This window comes from Pristis pectinata, chromosome 15 (genome assembly GCF_009764475.1).
Source record: "Pristis pectinata isolate sPriPec2 chromosome 15, sPriPec2.1.pri, whole genome shotgun sequence".
In the NCBI taxonomy this organism is placed as follows: Eukaryota; Metazoa; Chordata; class Chondrichthyes; order Rhinopristiformes; family Pristidae; genus Pristis; species Pristis pectinata.
The window spans coordinates 37,383,353-37,409,614 of NC_067419.1; the positions used below are offsets into that span (position 1 = coordinate 37,383,353).

The 26,262-nt window shown below is 39.1% G+C and overlaps 1 protein-coding gene across 3 annotated transcripts in view; it reads left to right on the forward strand.

Moving 5' to 3' along the window:
* ano6 (anoctamin 6) overlaps positions 1–26,262 on the forward strand; it is a 107,010-nt gene that overhangs the window by 19,970 nt on the left and 60,778 nt on the right. The window contains exons 2-4 of one of the 3 annotated variants that reach the window (XM_052030818.1): positions 1,239–1,318; positions 2,432–2,479; positions 10,744–10,785. In XM_052030818.1, coding sequence (XP_051886778.1) covers positions 1,239–1,318; positions 2,432–2,479; positions 10,744–10,785 — 170 coding nt within the window. The remainder of the gene's footprint in view (positions 1–1,238; positions 1,319–2,431; positions 2,480–10,743; positions 10,786–26,262) is intronic. The other 2 variants (XM_052030819.1, XM_052030820.1) reach the window with 2 other exon arrangements.

Below are 26,262 nucleotides of genomic sequence, written 5' to 3' on the forward strand. Positions count from 1 at the left end.
AGAATCTGTCTCCCTAACAACTTCAGAATCTGTTAATATTATGTTGTAATCACATGAACAATGATGTCTTTTGGTGGCATGAATGCACTTCAGAATCTTTTCAATTTTAAGAGATAAGCTTCCACCAGGCACTGGCCCCATGAGGTTAACTAAAGGAATATAAATACTATCCAAATGTCAAGAATTATTTATCAGCAAATCTTAGTAGCTTGCTGTCCTTGACAAGTTTATTACAATCAGGCACCCTACCACATATATTCTTGCAATTGCTTCTGGTGAAATCGACACAAAATGTAATTATTAGAGAAAAGATTTTCTTCCAGAATGCTAACTAGATTTTAAAATAGTAATTTGTTTTGTTTTAGCTTCTGATATTTCAGCTCCTATCCTTTAACCACATGTGAATGTTCCAACTTTTATCTATCATTCTATAAAATGATTGAAATATCAGCTAATAATTGTACATAATAATTGTACACACCCTTTGAATGGCTGCTCAGCTATCTTGCGAACGTAACATTGCTGGATGTCTAGGGTCCTTTGGACTGCTGCTACACAGCAATGAAAGCTTGCTCCAGAAAGAGCACAAGTTCATGGTGCTGCCCACTTCAAGGTAGCAGCAAGAACTGTCACTGAACACAAAATTCAACCACTTTTAGCCAATTTTGAATCGACACTATCATTATTCCCTAATCTTTTGGTCTTCCATCCTGCCAATAGATTTATTATACAGTATTATGTTATCAAACATCTTTTTATTATGCGTGTACATATCAACTACTGTTACCTAAGTTTCCTTTATTTCATTGAAGAACTGGATCAGGTTGGAAAAGCAGGCAAAATTACACTTGGAATGCACAATTGGATTATTAATTCATTGCTTAGCCTCTGTTCTAGTTCACTTCAGTTAATCATTTTATCAATGTGCACAAGGATGTTTAAAACAAAAAGAACTATTAAGCACCTTTGTGCTGTCAAATTTCTTGCAAACCAAAATGTTGCACAACATTTATAGGGATCGGCTTTGTGCATTGGTTAAATGTTGTACATATTGCTATTTAGGTATCTTCAGACATAAATCCATGGTGGTTTTAAAAATTGTTTTACATGAAAACACATACTAAGTAAACACAAAACTTCTCTCATTCTTTACGGCTGCATGCAAATTCAGCAGTGTTTTTTATTAATTTACCAGTGTTGAGCATATCATAAATATTGTGTCTTTGTTTTTGCTTTAGGAGATGAGGAGCTTTGTGTACAAAGATACACTCCCAACTATGGAACGATGTATGAACAAGAGCAACATGCATCTGATCTGGTAAGGCAACTTGGGAACCCTGGGAAAAGCAGTAGAGAATAGCTAGGAGAGTCTTTATTTTCCAGTGACCTCTTTGGAGAGTAGTTGTAGGATATGGAATAAAATGTGTATTATCCAAAATATTTATTGATTTCTAACAAATAGCATGGTTATTGTATACCACATCGATCACTTGCTTGGTACTATATTCCACTATGTGCCTCTGGTAACTGTGAGGATCACAGCAAAGTTTGATGTGAAAACCACAATTTTTAATACTTCTGCAGAGTGTGATGATGCAGACAGTACTTTTCTCTTTTTCGTTTCTACAGAAGATCAACTGTTGACAGTCTTTCACTATTTCCCGTGACTGGTGAAACTAGATAGAATGATATCTTGTATTTCCTCCTGATATTAACACAAGAGGAAATGAAAGCAGATGGAAGTTAACATTACTTTTGTCCCTCTCTCTCTCCCTCGCTCTCTCGCTCTCTCTCTCGCTCTCTCTCTCGCTCTCTCTCTCCCTCTCTCGCTCTCTCTCTCTCCCTCTCTCTCTCTCGCTCCCTCTCTCTCTCCCTCTCTCTCCCTCGCTCTCTCCCTCTCTCTCTCCCTCTCTCTCTCGCTCTCTCTCTCGCTCTCTCTCTCTCTCCCTCTCTCGCTCTCTCTCTCTCCCTCTCTCTCTCGCTCCCTCTCTCTCTCCCTCTCTCTCTCCCTCGCTCTCTCCCTCGCTCTCTCCCTCTCTCTCTCGCTCTCTCTCTCGCTCTCTCTCTCGCTCTCTCAACCATAGCCATAGAATCTAGTTGTCAAGAAATGGTACATATTGCTCAAAGCCTGGCTTTAAAAAGACCATTGTTTATTAAACTGACTTTAAATAATATAATCACATATTGAATATTGTTGAATATAACCAGTGATGGCATTAACAGTTCTTAACCTCAATTTATCATAATGCTTTTCTGAAGCAGGTTCTGAACTTAACCAAAGGTGATATTAAAAGAATTCTACAGTACACGTGTTTATCAAATAAAAATGTGCACAAATCCAGCAGATTACCAATGTCACTTCTTAATAAGCAGCATATAAATTATTTGTAATGTTGAATATATGTAACCCTTTCCCCCATACCATTAACAGGGTCCATTTCATAAAGAGTCAACTTGCTTAGTTGGTACCAAATATGGGGTAAGGTAGTACTGCATGCGCACATGTCTTCCGGTGGAAGTTTCTGGGAAATGGAATTCTCGGTTCTTAGATTGTAAGATGAATACTTGTACATTAAGTAGTTGCCAAACAACATTAAACACTGAACTTACTGAAAATCCTTGCTCTGGTCAGTCTTTATTTTGCATTAGGTCTGATGGAAAACTGTGAATATTACTTTCTGTAAGTTTGCAACACTTTTTCAGTTCAAAAATCTAAATAATTCTATCTTATGATGTTACAATATTTGTACAGTACAGACTGCCTTCTTGAAATTGGCGAAAGTCATGCTGAAAAATATTGCATAGCTTAGGAAAAAGTAGGTCTGAAGGAGATTATTCTTATCCATCTATCTTGTTCTCAAAAACTTGAGGAGAATTCACCTACCTGTTAAAGGTTTTTACTCTCAAATGTTGGCCATGGAAGTTTTTCCATCAACAACATTTTGGCTCCCTGATACTCTATGCCCTCTGTGTAAAGTGCAAATCTTTCATTTTCCAAGTTTTTGTATATTCAAGCAGTTATTACATTCCTTCTCATCGGAAAAACGACCATAATATCTTTTCCTTCTATATTCACAAAACTCATGCAATCATTATTGTTAATGTTTCATGATAGCAACAAAAGTTAAAGTGTGTTTGTGAATATGTTTTAATTGGATGTCTAATAGCAGCAATTTTGTATACCAAAATGCTGAAGATCTAAATTTTTGCAGCAGAGTTGTATAGACAAAATTGATATCAGTTTCATAGCACTGAAATTGTGGGACAAAACAATTAAGCAAACTTATTCTGTCTGTGTATTCAATATTTCCACCCTACAGAAATAGATGGACACCTGTTACTGGAAGGTCCCAGATCAGATTGATAAGATTTTGCTGCATTTGAAGTGGCATTTTAAACCTACGATCAGTGCAAAAAGGAATTCTTCTGAATTTAAACCTTATACTTGGATATTTTGTCAAGAAAAAAACTGTGGACACAGCATGCAAGTTAAGCCGCTGGTCTAGTTAAATTGAACAGTCTTGGGCAAACTGGGCGAAGCATGTATCAGGATTAATCCTGGCTCATCAGCCTGCAGAGCAGAAGAATAACAAATTTCTGACCTGGTTTGAGATCCATTCATTCCTGTTGGAATTGCACTTAAGTGGGCAAAAACAGTGGATGGGATTGTGCACAATTGTAACAAATCTCATTGCAGGACAGTTCATTGACACTGGCATACATGATGTATGAGAAGCAGTGGCTTTTGTGAGGTATCAATAATCTACTCCAGCCAGTGAAGCTTTATTTCAACATTAGTCACTTCAGTGGACTAAGTTAAAGAAAGAAAAAATAGGTTTAGAGATTTGTTTGTTCTTCCAGAAGTTAAATTAGATTCATAACTACACATAGTAAACTCATATTTATTTTGAAAGGATCAGATTAAACTCTTAAGTATCCAAGTGCAGAGAAACCCAAAATGGCCAACCTGTTTGATCATTCTGTAGTAAGTTCTGAATCCTTCAATTTTTTTTTCCCTAGCCTTTTATAACAATATTATTATATTGAACAAATTACTTCAAGCTTGATCAGAAACTCTCAATTGACAGAGAAAGGAATATTAATTTGGGCCTTATGCCAAAAATTATACTCCTTAAAATCCTTCAACACAGGAATCCTAAATTTTGATCTCTTGCATACTCCAAATGTTTATGATTAAATACTTGTAATTGCCAGATGTTAAAAATCTACCTAGTTCCTATGGCTATATCGCTGGAATATTTTTTCCAGTTTATTTTTTAAAACACCAGTTTCCCTACCACAACAAGCTATAGATTAAAAAAAAGTAGAGCTACAAATGTTGGATGTCTAAAATGCTGGAAAATAAGATAAGCTTGCTTGAAAGTCTTCACAGGTCTTTTTCAAAACCTTTTGTGAAATGAGCACATGTCATACAGAGCTTGGGTATACTAATTAAGCTTTATTTAGTACAAACCTAAAGTAATTTTACTCTTTGATTACAATTTGTGTTTAACTTCATCGCCAGGAACAATTTTAAATTCAGTTTTTATGTGTTTGGCAATTGCTGTGGGACTCATCTGGAACATCTTTAAAAATTAATGTGCTAAACCTTTACAAATGATGAAATAAATGAAAATTACATTAAGGTTTAATTTTTTTAAGTGCATGCATGAGATGACCACTTCACCAATTTACTAAGGAACTTGCAATACATCCCAGAAATTTCTGAATCATCAGCACAATATAACATTATGACTTTAGACAGTAGCACAGCATAATACACATAATCATGTAAAGTCACAAGTATCTGATTTGATGTTTGTTAATGCATGAGCATTCATGAAGAAATATAGGCCTGATTTTGAGAAAATATACACTAAAATCCATTGGCATATTATTTTTTAGTCCACTTCTAGCTCAATGCTCCCACATCATTATAAAAAAGTCGAGTGAAAATAAAAAAGTTCTGAAGTAAATGTCAAGTGAAAATAAAAGAAAAAGTGCTGAAGTAAACTGTATGCAAACTGTACAGTTTTCACTATCATCTGGTAAACTATCTGTGACTAGCAAGTGCATTTAAATTTTCTATTGTTTGGCCTTAGGATGATTCATTAAACAAACCACTGTAGTATGAAAGATTAGCAAAATTATTATTCCTTTGTGACTATTTAAAAGCAGAAAAATGGCAACACTTCAGTGCCTTAAAGAAAATGTATTAGGGAATATGCCCCCTCATAAATTATATATTTTAAAATCTATTGTACTACTAATCCATTTATCTGGCAAGAAGGAACAAGTTTTCTGTGACCCACAGCCCCAATGACTAAGAACAGGAGCCTTGCCAATCCTTTCTTTTGAAGAGAGGATCCTTTAAAGGGCTGAAGAATGTTTTTGATATCGACTTGCAGCACTTGAGAAAACATTAGTTCATTTGCCTTCTTGACAATATACAAGTTATTCCTTATCATCTACCGAAGTTGTGATCTTCATTATGCTTTCAATTGTATCCCTGGGGTGATTACAGTTGTAATTGAAGCGCAGTTTCTAGCCTTACTATAAGAACTATACCACAATATGGTGTGATGTTCTTTCTTTCTCAATGCAAGTGAATGCTGAGCTCATATCCAGAAATGCCCATGGTTTGAATTTTACAGGAAGTAATGAAAACTGTTTGAATGCTTTTCTACAGACATAACCAAAAGAGCATCAATTTCCTGTGCATCAACATTAAGGCAAGTTTGAACAGCACATTGGTACTCAGTTAATGTTTGGAATATTGTAGATCAGTTATCATAAGGATTGTCTGCTGATGCATTATTTGTGTCTTCATCTACCTTGTAAACATCGACTCCCCGGATAGGTTTACTGTATGAAAGAAGGTAGAGGTGGGAAATAACTGCATCATCTTCACACCTGATGTGCGTCTATGTAAACGGGCATATTGTTATTGTAATCTACTTTTGGAGACATATTGTGATCCTATTGGTCAGGAGAAAAATGTAATTTCCCTGCTTTGCAACAATAATTCAAACAATCAGCCTATACGTAGGGTGTGAACGCTCAGCACATCTGTTGGTTAGGTAACCTGCTTTACGCACAAACAGTTTTGATGTGGCCTGCTCAATTTGGTTGTGTTTGACAAGCACACCATTTTATTACAGATTTTCCAGTTCCTTCTCAATGATGCTTTAAAACTTACAGGACTGGTCTTGGCTTGCAGGAATAATAATTTTACTAACCTAATATACTACAAGGGTTTGTTTAATGTATCATCCTAGGCCCAAACAATAGAAAAATTAAATACACTCATATCACGGATAGTTTACCAGATGATAGTAGCCCTGATCTAATGAAAAAGTATGGACTGGGCCCTGTTGCAACTGAGTAGCTTGTCTTCAGCCATATTGTCATAGCTTTCCTGAAAGGTCAAGGTCAAATTGTAACTCTGAAGGCTGAAAATATTCCTCCAATTTAGAAAAGTTGTCCTAACTAGTACTACCCCATTAAAGTTGCCCTGTTTTCATGAATTGGATAGCTGTATGTGCTGGTCTGTTGTGTTACACTCTCCTTTTGCCCTAGTATCTGTAAAGCTTTATCAGGACAGGTTTCCAGTTGCACCATGGTATCTGCTTGAAGTTTGACTCAGTATCAGTCTGTGGCAGTACCAATTCACATGCTAATGCACTGGTTGTTGGTCAGCAACTTCATTGTAAAAGAGTATCCCTGCTAACAATGCTTGTGGAATAGATATTGCACAATCCCAGTTCCTCATTGACTGAATGAACGTCTCCTTTCTACTGTTGTTTCAAATTACCACTGAAACTGCTTTTCTTGGTTGTCCTGGCCTTGGATCTGCAAGCTGTCAAAAAGTGACCTTTCTTTTGGTGACTGAGGCACTTGGCTATCCTAAACAGACAAGACTGAGGTGAATGATGGCCTTGAACTGATAGCAACTGATTGATATGGTCTCATGCATTAGACTAGGTTTCACGGTTTTGGAATGTGCCCTGGACTGAATCCATTCTTCTGCCAGCCCACACACAAATCTATTGTGTAAGGTACAAGCTTAAGATCATCAGAATTGCAACATGAGGATATGTTCTTTAATGTAAAAGTCATCTCACCTGACTTCTGGGTTTTTGTCTCAAGTTTATACTTTTCAGTTACTTCTAATCATTTGAATTAATCTTCTAATTCCTTGAAGAAGATGTCTTGTGCCTTGTGTGCCCCAGGAAGATTGGTCAGCGTGCCAAAGGATTTGGATGGAGAGTTGTACACTCGCATATCACATGATATTATGCTCTCATAATATTGTCTTATTCAACCTCCACAATATTGTTTGCTTTAAAGAACATGTCTATTCATTCAATCTATGCACTGAATGGATCTCAAGTTCAGTCATACATTGCTGAGGCTCCAGATGTGGCCAGTCAGGGCAACCATATTATCCTACTCCTATCCAACAATGACACTGATAAACCTCCTTGGTGCAGCAGTCCAGTGATAACTCAACACCTCTGTTCCTTGCCACTATGGATTGTTGAGTTATGTATCCTTCTGAGACATGAAGAAGTCTTGGACAAGATTGCATCCACGTATTTTACAGAAAAATGCTACGAATTTACCTAAGGTGCCATGATCTCACCTAGAATTTGCCCTTTGAGAGTCATCAATGTCCTTCAAAAATGCTGAAGAAAAACTGTCTATGATCTCATCTTTATCTCCAATTTGTAAAGTCTTTTCCACAAGGATTACAGCATAATTTACATACAATTAACAGCTGGTGGTTCATTTGCAAAGCAAAATACTTACACATTCTGAATCCTTAAAGATCTACCAGGAGGAATGCTACAGTTTTACAAAGCAGGCATACCATATGATTCCCCTGTGCAACAGGATCATTGTTTGTTCACATACACAGACACACAGTACACTATATGTCTATGCATATAGCATGCAAACTCCTTTCAATTTCCCTTTTCCAAAGAGGTAACTACACTTTGTTTTTGTGCATTCAGATGCATGCTAAAGATTTGGGAATGAAAGGAATGTTGTCCTGGCAACTAGCATTTAAAGAATGTTGTTGAGAGAGGTGCCTGAGGAATAAGCAATTAGGCCTATCACCTACCTTTGCAAAGGCCTAATTTAAGACCAGCTTTTCTGTTAAGGCAACTTAATATTCTTTTTTTAATCACAGCAATTTTCTGGCACCATACCAGCTCACTTAACTTGGGTAGTTCATTTCCCATGTGTAAATTACAGAAGGATTGAAAATTCATTGGTGGATCTGAGGCAAGTGGGAGTTCTCTTGTCTTATGATGAATCCCAGTTAAAGAAAGAGAAGGAAGGCTTACCATTGTTGTTGATACATAGCAGTTAAAACTTTTGCAGGAAACTTAGTTAAAATTTCCATCACTACAACACACAAAAGGATTCAGAATGCTCATAACTGACATTCATTATTGGTGTCTATGCGACAAGTTCTCTCACAGATCCATAAATCTTTCCATTGCTCAATAATTGGGATTAAATTTAGCCTTGCTGCTATTAACAAAACAGATTCCCCCTGCACCATACATTTCACATCATCAGATATTAGTCCCATATGTATGCTTCTATACAGTGGAGCAGTAAACAAAGTGATTCATTTAAGTCTGTTGATATTTGATCAAAAATGTTGATCTAGAATATCCTTAAATAAGTGAAGGAATCCAAATGTTAAATTGAAAGCAGTGTTACAGAATGTTGACAGCAGACAATGCTAATAACTTGCCCCTATCTGTGAATCTGAATAACACCAATAATAACTCAAGTATAAAGAATTAATTAAAAATATCAAGAGTGCTTCACAGCAACTGTGTTCAAATTTTGTTCAGTAACTGAGGTTGTTACTCCAGCCTCAGTTTCTCCTCCCCTCGAAGCACACTATGTGTAGTTAATAAATTTTGACTTACAATCAAGCTGCTGTGAATATCAACCTTGAAGTCATGATGATAAATCACAAGATCACAGATAGAAAAGACTACCTGGCTCATATTAGTTCATCATTCAAGGTTCCCCACAGTTACCACCATTAGAAAACTGGATTTATACTTCAGCAAGCTATTTAAAGGAGGTCTGATGATTAATTTAATTAAGTAAACAAATTTTAAATTTCAAGCAGGTTCAATGCAAACATGTGAGTCTAAAAATATGTACACAAAGACCGGTTATACTTATTGATTGTACTGTGTAGCATTTGTTTCATTATTATTGCAGCAAAATATCAAAATATTATAACAACAATAAATTGGTGAAGTGGTCACAAACTACATGCAAACTAACATCACAAAGTCATTATTACTCATATTCAGATAAGGCCAGATAAAATTAGTCTGTTGTCTCTATAAAATTGCGTGGAATAGAAGGTGAGTTGAAATAGAATGCCCTCGGCTAAGAGCATGCAAAGCGTTCATGTTTATTTTACATGGCAACCATTGTTTTTCCTAATTAACAACTAAAAGTAATGCTTTAATGACAGTCATTATGACTGACTTGTTTTCATTGTGTACTACTGTGGATTTAGGGGAGGGTTGGCCAATGTATGGCCTCCTGTGGCAATTCTTGGCTTCTCCCACTAAAGGGGAGCAGCTCTAAAAGGGAGATTCTACCAGAAACAAGAATCAGGAATGCTGAACAGTAGAATGGGCCATTCTTCTCTGATCTCCCAACTCCTTGCATTTGGAGATCATGGCAAGGATGGGGATAGTCAAAGAGAGAACTGAGCAGATAATATTGGGACAGATTAGGCAGATATTTGGATGGGTGAGGGGGGGCAGGATCAGATTGCGAATAATGATCAGAACGAGAGAGGCAGAGGTGTTGTGTGAATCAACCGGGGCAGTTGTGATGATCAGGGTCTACGGGGACATTGGCTATGAGTTGGTTGGTTTTAAGTCATTCAGTAATGATGAACAGTTAAAGAAAGCACCGACCTGGAAGAAGATGGATGCCTTGGACTCTCCAGAAGCTGCCCAAGATAGGTCATACCCCTTAACTAGTTAGGATCTGCTTCATTTTTCTTCCTGCAATTAAACTTTGCACAAATGAGCCATGTGTCTAGTTTGATGTCACTGAGCATGCTAGCGTGTTCTAAGCACTGGGCCCCAAGCAATCATACTAGCCCATGCTGCCCCACCTAAAAATGGGCCACCAAGCCCAAGGATTTGGGCATTCCTGATTTAGAAAGAATGCAGACAAACTAATTAAAGCAGAAGAATTGGAACCTTGTAAGATCTGGCCTTATCCCATTTCTTATGATCGGTACTAATAATATATTTTACAGTCTGATTGAATCTTTCATACATTGGATTATTAAATATTGTCAATCAATTTTACTTAATCAATAAGATTATAGCAAAATGAAAATACCACTTTATGAATTGTACATTATTTCATGAAAATGCTGGAAACAAATGTAATTAAGTTTGTATTTGTGAGCAATGTTTTGATACCATGAATGCTAATGTATTATATCTAATATGAATGCACATAATTAATTATATCTGGTTCGTTGTTTATTGATTAGGTGTAGCATAAGATCATCAAAATCAGAAATTCTTGCCTGTTTAAATATTGCTAAGAGAAGTTGTTTTCAAAATATGGATGTTGCTGGTCCTAAAACTGCAATACTCCCGCCCAGTGATGGAATCGTTTTATTTTTGTTTCATGCTGTCAATTAATCTATTTCTAACTATCCCACAGCTACTCACTGCGAATGGTGCTGGACTCATGAGCAAGTGCATGGTATGCTGCTTTCTGCCAGGATGCCTTCTTACATTTTGCATTTTTGTTTGCTTAATGCGTTAGTTGAACCTCTCATGTTTCTTTTTGTTTAAAGCTATTTGCTTTTGAAGAAATTTAAAAGCATTTGGTCATTATCTAAGTAAATGTACAATTTACTATCTAGTTGGCTGTGACTTTCTCATAGAAAAGGTAATACTTCACTCATAGTGTTTTTCAGCCACATTATTTGAAAATTATTTTATTCTTTCAGTTCCCTGTCACAATAACCCATTTTCAGTCACTAAATAACATCCTAAACCCACAATGTCACAGACAGGAAGCATCTGGTGACTACCAGCTGTGACTGATCTACCCACAATGTTAATGTAGGCAAAAAAAAAGGCTTCCAGAGTACACCCTGCAAACAGACATAAGTTTTTTTGCATATTGAAATAAGGACTTAATGCTTATTAACTTTCTCTGCAATACTGAGTTACTATTAACAAATTCTGCACTGGGCTGGCTGCCTTTAGGAAAACCAAGACCAAATGTGAGTTAGCACCCTGTCCTTAAAGGGATTGCTGAAGGCTGCATTCAACAAGTCATTGAAGTATTGAGAGAGGCAGGGCTGCACTTTTGATTTTGAGCCAGAACAGTGCCACAGTGAGTGGAGCTGCTGCCTCACAGCTCCAGTGATCCGGGTTCAATCCTAACCTTCTGGTGCTGTTATAGAGTCACAGAGTAATACAGCACAGAAGTAGGCCCTTTGGCCCAACTGGTCCATGCTGACAAAGACACCTGTCTAGGCTAGTTCCATTTGCCCATGTTTGGCCCATATCCCTCTAAAGCTTTCCTATCCATATACCTATCCAAGTGTCTTTTAATGTTTTTAATGTACCTGCCTCAACCACTTCCTCTGGCAGCTCATTCTACATATGGACCACTCTCTGGGTGAAAAAGTTGCCTCTCGGGTTCTTATTAAATCCTTCCCCTTTCACCTTAAACCTATGCCCTCTAGTTCTTGATTCCCCAACACTGGGGAAAAAGGCTGTGTTCATTTACCTTATCTATGCCCCTCATTATTTCATACACCTCTATAAGGTCACCCCTCATTCTTCTATGCTCCAATGTGTAGAGCTTGTCCATTCTCCCTGTGACTGTGTGATGTTCCTCTGGGTGCTCTGTTTTCTTCTCATATCCCAAAGATGTGCAAGTTAGTAGGTTAATTGACTGTCAATAACCGCTAATGTGTAGGTGCGTGATAGAATTGGGGGGAGTGGATGTGAATGTGGGAGAATAAAATGGGATTAGCATGGGATTAATTTAATGGGTGCTTGATGGTTGGTGTGGACTTGGTGGGCCAAAGGGCCTGTTTCTGTGCTGCATGACTCTATGCCTCCATGTTCAAACAGTGAGCTACAATCTACCACTGTTTCCATCACCTGAATGCCCTCTGTACACTCCCGATCCTGACCTCTTTACTTCTGAGTACCATTGATCACTACTCACTTTTCTCAAATCATTCTTAATGATCTACTTCTGACCATCATCTTACTTCCCAGTCCCTTTCAATGACTTATCTGATGGCAGCATCTAATCTTTGATTTTCTCCAGCAAGATAAGTGGTGGTAATCCAGAGCTGTCAGGCTTACAGACAATATCCAATATTGGTGACATACCCAATATTATAATTGTCTCTCGTTAATACAGGTAGACATATATGATTTTCTAGTCTTTTTATATCTGATTGGCTGTAATCCATACTTTGTAGTTAGCAAGTGAATGAAGTGGGGTGAATGTACTGTGAATGAGGGTGAGTGGTGAAGAATTCTACCTCAAGGACAAGTAGTTATTAAGTTTCAACAAGCTCTTTCATGAAGATAAATGAACTTAGTGGATGAACTTAAACTGCAGTTTCTGCTCTTCCAATGGAGAATTCCTCTTCTGCTAAGCCTTTATCAGATACAAATGGTTTAAATGAAAAAGCACAGGGGCAAACTTACATTTTTACACTGAGAAATCAAACTACTACTTCCTTTAAATATCTTTTTCAAAGCTTTTATTGGCATTAAACTGTTCATTAATCAATGGGCTTTTTAGTGCTCAAATCTAGTGCTCGAGTGGACAGCCAGAGACTTTTCCCCAGGACGGAAATGGCTAACACGAGGGGGCATAATTTTATTGGAGGAAAGTACAGGGGGGATATCAGAGGTAAGTTTTTTACACAGAGAGTGGTGGGTACATGGAACGTGCTGCCAGGGGTGCTGGTAGAGGCAGATACATTGAGGACATTTAAGAGACTCTCAGAAAGGCATACGCATGATAGAAAAATGGAGGAGTATATGGGAGGGAATGGTTTGATTGATCTTAGAGTAGGCTAAAAGGTTGGTACAACATCGTGAGCCAAAGGGCCTGTGCGGTGCTGTAATGGTCTATGTTCTAAATTGCTTTCATAGGTATTTGGAAGAAAATTATATTTTGAAGTTCTGCTTTAATTAAAGAAAAAAATCCTCAAGTTAAATTATAACATTCTTATAAATTAACAAATTACATCTTCTTATAAATTAATTTGTCAAATCTGTGCAACTATTTACTGACATTTCCTACGCCCATTACTGTTGCATTTGAAGAACTGATTAAATAAAGAATTGTGGAACTTTTTATTAATTTTGGGTGTTCAAACCCAAGTATTTTAATTTTTTCTTCAATCAGTTTAATGAGGATGTGTATTTAAGAGCCTGGTTTGAGTATCTTGCAGTAATTACAAATGTAGAATTGCTTTAAGCAAAACCAACTACTTGTGGGCAGCATAGTGGCACAGCTAGTAGAGCTGCTGCCTCAGAGCTCCAGTGACCCAATTTCAATCCTGACTTCCAGTGCTGTCTGTGGGGAGCTTGCGTGTTCTTCCTGTGATCATGCAAATTTCCTCCCACATACACAGGTATGTGGGTTCTTGTAAATTTCCTCTAGTGTAGCTGAGTGGTAGAATCTGAGGGGAGTTAAGGAAAATAGGTTACATTTAAAAAAATTATTGGGGAATAGGATTGCTGAGTTAGCTGGCATAGACTCGATGGGTCAAAATTCCTCCTTTTATATCATAAGGAAATATGAAAAAGAACCTATCATATTAACCATGGAACTTAGCTTTGCTTCTCTCTATTTGCTAATGGAAATTTCATTTAGAAATGTTGGCTTTGTGTATATGTGTTAAGAGAAATGGCAAAGCCAGCTCTTTTCCTTCTCCATTATCCAGTCCATCCCAGCTCATTTCTGTTAAATCCCTCATCTTCAGCATTGTTAACTTTATATTTGACTGTTCCAAGCCGCTCGAGGCTAACCTCCCTTTGTTGCATGCTGTAAAGTTAAGATCATCCAGCATTCTGCTGGACATGATCTAACTTGCACAGTCCATTCCGAACATCACTACTCTACCTGTTGTGGCTGCCAGTTAAGCAAAGCTGCAGTTTTGAAATTCCCATCATTGTTTTCAAATCCCTCCCTGACCTCCCTCTTTCTTACTTGAATCTGCAGAGTCCTCCATCTCTCCATTCTTTACAACTGTGCTGCTTCGAAAACTGGCCTCCAGATCATCTTTGGCAGCAATACTTTCTGATGTCAAGGCCCTAAGCGATGGAATTCCACCCCTATACCTCTCCAGCTCGCTACGTTATTCCTTCTTTAAGACATCCTGAACAACCTTTTGGTTATCTCCCCTAATATGTGGCTTGGTGTTAGATTTTATTGTTTGCTACATACATCTGTGAAATGCCATTGGACATTTTGCTATGTTGAAGGCTCTGTATAAATATGTCTTTTGTTCTCAGTTAATGGAATCTGCTGACAGTGAGATTAGAGTAATGCTTCTTCAAGCTAGTTGTTAAACGCATGTCCACAAACACATTTCCCATTTATTACCAATGTTAATCTTTGTAAAAATGAGTAATCTCATGCAGCAAAAAACGAGCTGCTGGGGGAACTGGCTCAGCGGGTCAGGCAGCATCTGTAGAGGGAAATGGACAGTCAATATTTTGGGTTGGGGTTGAGACTCTTCATCTGGACTGAAAGAGAAGAGGGGAGATAGCCAGTATAAAGAAGTGGAGGGGTGGGGTGTGGGGCACGAACTGGCAAGCAATAGGTGTACCTAGTTGAGGAGGGGTCTCAACTCAAAGCGTTAAATGTCTGTTTCCCTCTACGGATGCTGCCTGACCCACTGAGTTTCTCCAGCAGCTCATTTTTTGCTCCAGATTCCAGCATTTGCAGTCTCTTGTGCCTCCAAGTAATCTTCACACTTTGGTTCTAAAATTCCAGGAAGTGATATGTGGAAGATTGCCAATGCTAGTTTATTATGTAACATGAAGAATCAAATCAGAGTACTCCTATTATTTCAGAATATTTTTCTTTCTGGAATGTTTTATCTCTTTAAAGCTTGGACAACCTACGATTCCAGAAGCCTTCGTACAATTACAGGTTCTCCTTTTTGTTCTAACCGGTCATACTAATGACAGAAATGAAAATAGAAAATGCTGGAGATACTCATGAGATTAAACAATAAGTGTGTGGAGAGAAACAGCATTAATGTGTCAGGCTGCTGTCATATCATTAGAATTAGAAAATGTTAAGAAAACTAGAATGGGAAGGTAACCAGAAACAAAATGGTAGGTCTAGAGGAGGCCTACATGGAAAAAGCAGAATCATTATCCACAGCTAGTGTCTGGGAAAATAAGAGCATTGTTATGATGTGAAATTCTTGAACTGAGTCCAAGGGCTATAAAGTTCCTACAAGTATGATGACCTTCCAGTGAGCTCCTTTGTAACAACGTGAAAAGGCAAGGATGGAGAGACCAGACTGGGTGCGTGGCAGAAAAACTCAGTTGGCAAATTGAGAGTCACACTTGTGCAGATGTATTTGGCGCTGGTTTCACCATGGAGGGCATGGAAATGGCACCGGTTGACCCATTGCATGTGGAAGCTGGTGGGATGGAAGATGAGGACCTTGTCATGCTTCAGGGGTGAAGGGAAAGTTTGAGTGCACAAGTTTGGGAGATTGGACGGAAACGGTTGAGGGATCCAGTAGCGGAGGGGAATCCTCGGTTGAGCTGCTTCTATTGGAAAGTGACAGTGATGGAATAGATGGGGTGAAGGTATTAGGAGAATGGAATGATGTTCCTATAGGATTGGGAAGAACAGCAGTCAAGGGAGCTGAGTTGTAGTCGGTAATAGGATAATCTTCTATCCCCAAAGGAAAGAAAAGAACGAGATGGAGATCTGATGACAGGAGAAGGGCAGAAATTATAAGTAAAGCTGATGTCACCTCTGTTCCACTTCTTCCAGCAGCAACTTCCTCAGAGAACGGAGGAAATGTATCACCTTCCCTTTTACTTCCTGGCTGTCCATAACTGGGACTCCAAACACTCCTTCCAGGTTAAACACCAATTTATTTGCCTTTAACAGATTATAATTGCTACCCAGGGTGCAGTTACCTCTACTAATACAGACTAAGTGACTAAATTTGTGGAACACCTCCACTCATTTCTTGAGCATGACCTTCTTAGTTTCTGCTTGCCTGTCATTTAGGGTGCCACAATAACACAGGTAGTAGTAAAATGGAGAAGCTAGAACAACACCTCATATTCTACCTGGGTAGTCTACAATCCAATGATATGAACATTGAATTTTCCATTTTCAGGTAGCACACACTCCCTGTGCTCCTTTCAATCTTATTCGGATCCACGTGGCTTCTCCCAGCATCCTGACCCTGTCACCCAGTTTCATTCCACTCCCCCAACCGGTTCAATTTATCACCTTCCAGCCTTTGCCTCTACCACCACCACCATCATCTTCCCCCATCTGCCCCCATCTCTCCCTGCTTTTTATTCTCTCTCCTTACCTGTCTCTGCTTGTCACCCACCAGTCGCTGTCTCCCAATTCTACCCCCCTCCCTCCCTCCCGACCTGCCTTCATCTGCCCATCATCCCCCTCCTCATCTGGTTCCACCTATCATCTGCCAGCCGCTGCCTCGCCCCCCCCCCCCCCCTCACTTCTTTTCATTTCTGTCATTTCCACTCTTCAGCTAACTCCAGTTGCTTGGAACTTGTAACATGTAACCTTTTGTGGTTCTGATGAAAAACTATTGACTGACACATTAACTCAGTTTCTCCGACCACAGGTACCGACTTGCTGAGTGTTTCAGCATTTTATATTTTTGTTTAGTATTCCCAGTGTCTCCAGTATTGTGTTCATATAATTATATCAGATTGTTTTTTATTAAATAACTCTCTAGCTTATGTGAGTAGCATGGGGATAAGTATTGTGGAAGGTATAAAAATGAGGATCTGTTCCTTGCATCTTCCTGGCTTCATTTTACAGAAAACACCATTTCAATGTTACATGTAAACAATAAACAGAATATCTTACATAATCTGTTTAGATATGCTAGTTATATCTTGTCATTCTTCAGCCACCATATTTGTCAGTTTGATAATTGCCTCAAAATAAGATAAGCACCAATTCATCCAGTCAATCTCCCTGGCACAGTGGTAGAAATTCATCATTGACCTTTAGAAAAGGACACAAGAGTTGGGTTTCAGATTGGAATGTGAGGCTAACTCATTGGGGTGTGGGAACCCTACACAAATAGTGTACTTTAAATAGATCTTCTTACACAGTACTGTGTGTAATAACTTATTATTTCTCATTATTAGTGTCTGAGGAAAATAGAAACCTTAAAGCTTAAATCAATTTTAAGCATCAACATCAGATTCTGAGTAGCAGCAGCAATGACAATTCCCTTCAAAGCAATTAACACCTACATCTCTGTAGCAAGGTGGATGTTTTGTGTATGTGCTAGAAACTAATTTGCATTTTGAGCAGGGAGGTGAGCTGGTGAGACGTGTTGCTGCTTGCACTTCATTATGGTCACACCTTAGTTTTAACCAGAAGAAATAGAGGACAACTTCCTGCCCATTTTAAGATGAGAAGGAAGAGCTCAACATCTGAAAAATTGCAGAATTACAAAGGTTTAAAATGTTAAAGTAAACTAGCGACTAAAGGAAGTAATGCTGCATGTTTCTGTTCTTCTATAGGTGAAGATTAAGTGTTGTTGTGTCATGGTCTGTGTGTTCACCCTTATTTCATCCATTCAGGATTTAAATATAATACTTTGCTATGTGAAATTAGGTGTCCTTTCCAAATTTCCTATATCAAGATGCAGTGTCCCTCACCTCAGTCTCTGTATCTAATATATTCTTTGTTACCCCAGGTTCATTTTCACCAGTCTATTGCAATCCATATATTTTACATACTCCATAAATTCCAACAATTTACCAAAGCTCAGCAGTTGTATCTAGAACCACACCTAGTCCAATTCCCATGTCCACCATCTTCACCTGCACTGGTTTCTTATATCTCAAAATTTTAGATATAAATTTCTCATCTTTAACCTTAACCCATTAATAATAACAGATTGCTATTATCTAACAAACTAGTGAGATGTGTGATGAGTGTGAGCAATCAAATCCTGATAACTTCTTGTGACATAACACACAAATTCTAGTGCATAGCAAGGGACCTTTTATACAATTTACAATACTCGCTCTCAAATGGTCAACACGGACAATAGTTTGATAGTAATTAGACACTCAAACTGTCAATTACTTCAGATCAAAAGTCAGACAAAAAACAGCAGCAGCTTCTGCTAAACAGATTATTATCCCATAATCTCACTTAGTATTCAAGGTCATCTAGCCTGCAACAACTTTCAAACATTATGCATACATTTAGAGAATGTAAACAAAACTTCCCTAAATAAAAACCAAAGAAGATGTAAATATGTTTGGTGTGGAATGCCTATTATTAACTCTGCTATTTAACTTTGTATCCTCGGATAAGATCTCTCTACTTAAAATCTCCAGAGCAAATTTCAACACCGGACCAGCTCTGGGCCATAGTGTTCCAGCAGGACTTTTTCCTGCCCTATGTACTCTTTTACTCCTAGGAATTCTATCATTTGTAACCTTCCCTTTGTCACACCTTTCACACAGAAGTGAACTGTGTACCTGAACTGTTTCTACACTGTCTCTATCAAGAACTCTCAATCACATAGTCCATACAATATTTTGCAGTTCTTAAGTGGCTTTTCACTATCCTTTGGCAAGATCTTCTAAAAGCCCTCATCTCTTCAAGAGAGGGATTTCATTATATTCTCCTTTGTACGTAATACTTTGGCCAGCCCATTTCTTTCCATTTTTCTTGCTTCTTAATCAAGATTTTTCTTGCTTTTAGTATAACATTTCTTTTCTTTAACCAGACACACTATGTGGGTCATTTAGAGGACATCTCTTTTGGCCATTATGGTCACCAATAATGCTGGTTCTGGCTTTGTCACTTGGTTTCTTTTGATGAGCTTCCTTAATAGGTGCTGCGGTACCTTGTAATAATGGAATCAACACCATCTGTCTGTCAGCATTGTTTCCTCTCCTTATGGGTAGCTTTAGCTCATTTGGTATATACTCTGTCACGTTAATATTTGTTAGGTTCTGACATTGTAGATACTTGGTAAGGTTTATAAATTTAATGCCAATCTTGGTTACAGATATCTGTACTGAATTCAAACCAGCCTTGACAAAGGGCCTATATATTTAGAATAAATAAACAATAAACAATATCATCTGCTCATGATTTGCTCAAGAGTAACTAATGTTGCTGTGTTTTTTATCTTTCTGTGAATGTGAAAGAAAGCTTAATTTTTTTTAAATGGCTGTCGTTACAAACAGCCACCCTTGTAAATTTGATGATTTATCATGGCATGATAGAAATTATTTCTCAGTCTTCTTAACTAATTTGTTAATCATGCTGATTGTTTGTAATACAAGCTGCTCTATTATCTGGGAGACCATGGGCCCATTATTTAATAATCCTCATTAATAAAAGACTCGTAGCTGTTAAGGCCTTTTCTTGCTTTATATCATTCATACCCTGAAACATTCTGACAATGAGCAACAGTATAATTCTTTGCAGCTACAGTGCAAGACTATGTAAGCAGCTTATAAGTGAAAAGAGTGCAAACATTCTTAATCACGTGAGTTTAAAACAAATGAAAAACACGATGATGCTGGAGGAACTCAGCAGGCCAGGCAGCATCTGTGGGGAAAAGCAGGCGGTCAACGACCCGAAATGTTGACCGCCTGCTTTTCCCCACAGATGCTGCCTGGCCTGCTGAGTTCCTCCAGCATCATCGTGTTTTTCGTCTAGATTCCAGCATCTGCAGTCCTTTGTTTCTCGAGTTTAAAACAAACCCTGCTCCCATGTACGTATCTATTGCCAATGTTTACATTAATTATGTAATCAGTAGTGTTCTTTACAGAGATTAACAATTGGTTGGGAATATTTTATTAAATTATAATATAATCAAGGAATTGTAATATATAAGATAGCAGAGCAAGTGTTTTACCTTAAATGCATAGGAGGGAAATTGGACTTTGAATGCCTTGATTTTAAGAGAAAATTTATTGAACGTTCAAAAGTCATCTGAGAAAATTGAGTTCACCTCATAAAGAAAGTGTGCCAGCGACATCTTGGAAAGGGTCTTGTGATCACTGGTCAGCATGCTAAGCAGGTAGATAATTTTACCAAGCAGGGATTTTTACACTGACTCTGCCATTTCTGAATATTATGCTCCCATTTGTGCACTGCCCCAGTCTTGCATTTTTGAACACTGTGAAACAGCATGAAGGATTCCCCATCACCAACATGTCTTCTGAGGTTTATAGGGGATAACGGAGAGAAAAATGAAATTAGGTGGGCAAGCAGCAGTTGTGAAATGACCTTGACAAGTAAGATTAAGGAGAATCCCAAAATCTTCTATAAGTATATTGGAAGCGAGAGGTTAGCTAAGGAAAGAGTAGGTCTCCTCAAAACTCAAATGGGTAATCTATATGAGGAGCCAGGGGAAATGAGTGAGGTCCTAGATTAATATTTTTCATGTGTTCACTGGGGGGAGGATGTGGAGGCTGAAAGGTTAACATAGAACAGTACAGCACAACAAGTTCTTCGCCCCCAGTGTTTGTGCCGAACATAATGCCAAATTAAACTAAATCTCTTCAGATTGTACATGATCCATATCCCTCCATTCCCTGCATAGTCATCTGTCTGTCTAACAGCCTCTTAAACACCACTACCATATCGGCTTCCACCACTATCATATCGGCTTCCACCACTATCCCGGGCAGTCCATTCCAGGCACCCCCACTCTCTGTGTGAAAAATAACTTGCCCCATACGTCTCCTTTAAACTTTCCCCCTTCATCTTAAATGCATCTCCTATAGTACTTATTTCTACCCTGAGAAAAGATTCTGACTGTCTGCCCTAACTATGCCTCTCGTAATCTTATAAACTTCTATCAGGTCTCCCTCAGCCTCCGACGCTCCAGAGAAAACAATCCAAGTTTCTCAAACCTCTCCTGATAGCTCATATGCTCTAATCCGGGCAGCATTCTGGTAAACCTCTTATACACCTTTTCCAAAGCCTTCATATTCTTCCTGTAATGTGGCGACCAGAATTGCACACAATACTCCAACTGCAGCCTAATCAAAGTTATGTAGCTGAAACAACTTCCTCACTCTTATATTCAATGCCCTGACCAATTACAGCAGGAAGGGGATGGTATGGTAATATTCTGGACTATGTCTGTATAAGGAAGAAAGAAGAGGTAGAAATACTGGAGCACATTAGGGTGGATAGGTCCCCAGGGCCTGATGGGATCTATCCCAGTTTGCTAAGGGAAGCAAGGGAGAAGAATGCTGGGGCTCTGACAGAGATTTTTGCATCCCCATTAGCCATGGATGTCCTCTTATTCAAAAGGGGCAATAGGGAACAGCCTGGAAACTACAGGCCAGTGAGCCATACATCACAGGTAGGAAAGTTGTTGGAGAAGATTCAGAGGAACAGGATCTATGTTCAATTGGAAAGGCAGGGACTGATTAGGAGGAATCAGCATGGTTTGTGCAGGGGAGATCATGACTTTCAAATCTGATTGAGTATTTTGAGAAGGTAAGGTAGTACAGTAGAAGTGGTTTACATGGACTTCAGTCAGGCTTTTGACAAAGTTCTGCATGGTAGGCTGGTCCAGAAGGTTAAAGCACAAGGGATATTGGCAAACTGGATCCAAATTTGGCTGGTTGATAGGAGGCAGAGGATAGTAGTGGAAAGATGTTTTTCTGACTGGAAATCTGTAAGAAGTGGTGTACTGCAGGGATCAATGCTGGGATATTTGTTGTTGGAATATATATAAATGATTTGGAAAATATAGGCTGTCTGATTAGTAAGGATTAGGATACAGATAGATACATCATTATTTGTTTCACCATCATCTCTTCTGAATATCAAGCCACTTGTGCCCTGGCTTAAACCTGTATTTCTGAACAGAATGTAAAGCAGTATGAAGGACACCCCAACCTCATCCGATTTAAAAGCTTGTGCTGGAACAGGTTGTATCCAGAACTTGTACCTTGTATCCGTAAGCTTCACCACACCCTCAAAAACTTGGCACTTGTTGCAATTTTCTCATGTACAATTCACAGCCTGTAAACAATACCAGCTGTTCAGCTATGACGCTACATCACCCAAACATATTACCGATCTCTCCTTAAGGCATACAAGTGGGTGCACAGGGCAAGAAAGAAGTGGAAAAGAGCAAGTTACTTCCAGACATGGATTCCCTTGTAGATGTTCATGGAACTGCATGGCTGGGAGAATGAATTCAGACCATAGAGTGCAGGACAGGTTTCTGGAATAGGACAAGCAAGAATAGTCTCACTAAATCCCATCAAACTCCAGCAGCCTGGCTCTTCAAAGTTTGCATCCAAATCCCCTGCAGTATAATTAGTCTGCAAAGTCCAACAATAATAAGATGGCACCTATAATGTTCCTTCCATAACTTGGTTTATCTTGTCCCCGATGAATCACCAGTCCAGATATGTTTATCAGTCCAGATGAAGGGTCTCAACCCAAAGCGTCAACTGTCCATTTCCCTCCACAGATGCACCCTGGCCCACTGAGTTCCTACAGCAGTTTGCTCTTTGCTCCAAAGATTCCAGCATCTGCAGTCTCTTGTGTCTCCCTGATCTATTACCACATACAGATCCCTTTTCTACTGTTCCCAAACTATGTGGCATGTCATTTAACTGAGCTGACTTGTGAGATTAAGCAGTTGTCTCTTTACTTTCTCCTGACAATTCCTCCAGTGATTGGGCAGGTTCCACTGAAATGGAGTCAAAGATTGGATTGTTGTGAAGGGATGGAAGAAAGTAAACTATACCTGCCTTACACCCACTTCTGCTGCTCACTCAGAAGAGAATGAGGAATAATAAAAGAGGATTAGCTTAGATGACAGAGATCTATGCATCATGAATTGCATCACGAATTGCATCATCACTGCAAGTGCCCACATCCTCAACATTGTTCTTCCCCATGATAGCTAGAACAGTAATAGTCATACAGCTTGGAAACAAGCTCTGCAGCCCACCAGGTCCAGGGTAACCATCAAGCACCCATTACTTTGATTTTTTTTTACATTTTTTCCCCCACATTTCCATCAACCCCACCCCCCAGATTCTACCAGTCATATACACACTAGGAGTAATTTATAGTGGCCAAGTGACCTACCAGCCTGCATATCTTTAGGATGAGGGAGGAGAGCCACACAATCACAGGGAGAATGTGAGAATGTGCAAACTCCACACAGACAGCATCAGAGGTCAGGATTGAACACAGATTGCTGGAGCTGTAAGACAGCAGCTCTGCTAGCTGTACCACCATACTGCCCACTGTCTTCAAAGTGGTTAAGCCACGCAGGCACACTTGTCCTTCTCTGGTTCTTTCCTGCTCCATGCACCCACGTGAGTAATTGACTGATGAGTGTGATGTGGGCATCGTGATTGAATAGCTGATATTGTTTACAAACTGTGAACTGACCCTGAGAAACTTAGAGCAATGCTGAGTTTACGAGGAATTTATAAAGTTTGTAAATGTGTGATACAAGTCCCAGATGATTCTTAGGAGTGTGGTAAGGTGGAAGTGAACTGGGAAGTGGATGAAGTAGGTGAGGAGTTGCTTGGATATGCCAGGTGAACATACTCTTGATGGATCATTAAACTTCTTCCAGTGTCCATGTTTGAGGAGCAGCACTGCTGATGTGAAGCCTTCCACTCTCTCTTCCTGTTGCCTCCTGAATATGTGTCCAGAAGACTTCTGCACTATCGCCCACCAACCCCCCACCCCCAACCCTATGCCATTGGACCTCCTCAGTCCTTAGAGATATGGAACATCTCTCCACCTCTTCAAGATCTTCAGCATATTATCAGAAAGCCTGTATGTTGTCTACCACAGCCATCCATTCTTCCCTCTTTCAGAGATCTACTTCCAAAATGACTCCTGGCACTTATCACAGCCACTCTACACTTACTTTTTAAGAGTCTGTGTAGCCATTAGATACTACAGAGCATATGGTATTGAAGCCCACTGCTGATGGTAGCAGCTAAAGTCTAGTGCTGGCAGCACCCGTTCAAACAGCGAGTTACACAAATCTAATGTGCTGTCTGCATCACAGTGAATGGGCAAACGTTAATTGTGCATTGTGATCCCTGTGGCTGTTTTTGAAAGATAAACAATTTATCTCCCAGGAAAAGCTGGAATATATTTCAGCTTACTTTTTATTTTGTTAACAAGCCTGGAGTTTGTCTTGCACTAGCCACGGATGCTGCCTGGCCTGCTGACTTCCTCCAGCATCATCGTGTTTTTCCTCTAGATTCCAGCATCTGCAGTCCTTTGTTTTTTTAGTATTACTGCTCCACTGCGAAGTCTCTTCAAGGATGCCCACTTTGAAGAAGTTTTCCTCTCTTTGACGGGAGCTTCGTGAGTCCCCCTCTCACTGCTCCTCCTCTGTGATCTCTTCTGCTTTTCGGCTCCTCAACCACGTGCTCGCTCAGACTTGGTTCCACAGCCGTGTGACCTTCCTCGCTCTGTGTCCGCCATCTTGTTCCACAGCCATGTGACCTTCCTCGCTCTGTGTCTGCACCGCCATCTTGTTCCACGTGGCTTCTAGGTCTGGCATGAACATTGAATTCTCCCATTTTAAGTAATCCCCACCCCCCTCCCCACAACCACCCCCCCCCCAACATGCTTCTTCTCTCTTCCCTTTCCTAGCCCATCTCTATTTTTTCTATCCCCTTTTTTTTCTCTCTTTACCTTTGACCGATTCCCGGGTGGATCTGCTCTCCCCTCCTCCCCCGCACCTGCCTATCACTGGCTTTTATCTGCGTCTACCTATCACCACTTGTCCCTACCCTGCCTCCCCTGTTTTGTCCACCTATCACTCCTCTGCTTTTCCCTCCTATATATTGGGCTTACCCTTTTTCTATCTTCAGTCCTGAAGAAGGGTCCTGACCCAAAACGTTGACCGCCTGCTCTTCTCCACGGATGCTGCCTGGCCTGCTGAGTTCCTCCAGCATCATAGTGTTTTTCATCTAGATTCCAGCACCTGCAGTCCTTTGTTTCTCTGGAGTTTATATCTTTTGTTGCCCTGACCATAGTTTGTCAAGCTGTCTTTACCGTGTCCACAGCAGGTCGCTGTATGTGACTTTGATCCAGGAGAAACATTTGTCTTTGGGTTATACATGTAAGATTACATTATTGGATGAAATATGTAACAGTATCAGCTGCCAAAAAGATTAATATTTTTGAAAGATAATATTCTTTCAATATTCACAATATTACTTTTCTTGTAAAAAGTTAACATTAATAAGAAATTAAAAATGAATGATTTAATATTCATTCAACTTAAAATACTAGTGACAACAGTGAACAAAATAACTATACAGTATGGCCACCTTTAAATCCACAACCATATCATAAAACTTCTAACAGTTTTGTACTTCAATTGCTTGCCAAAGTTTTAAGACATAATTGGGAAATGACACATTGGTGCAGTATATCTCTAAAGACGCAATCTGTCACTTAAAGAAAGGTATTTCATACAAAGTCAGTTGTGAAGTAGAGATCAGAGAGATGAAGTAACATGCAATAAAGTGGGATGGGAGTGGTCTCTCTATCACATGCTTTGCATTGCATAAGTGTACCTCTGTTCAGCAGTAATCATGCATCTCATACTTCCTCTTATGCTAAGAATAGGAACTGTGTTTTCAAAGTGACATCTTTAATATTTAAATTCAGAAGTGAACTGTACTAAATCAAAGAGTTAGGAAACCTATGTTGGTTTCAACATGTGCATCTTTAATTAGTCTTCTATTAGCCCAAGCCACAATGTGTCAAACCATATTTACTTAAGTATCCTATTGCATCTAATTGTATGCACTTGATTGGTGTTGAACTGGGACTAGTGATTACTTTGATCATGGGTTTTCCTCCTTCCAAACCACCCCACCCTGCTGTAAATTTGGATAAATTAAGTGGACTTTGCATATTTTTGATTTTGGAAGTCTGCTG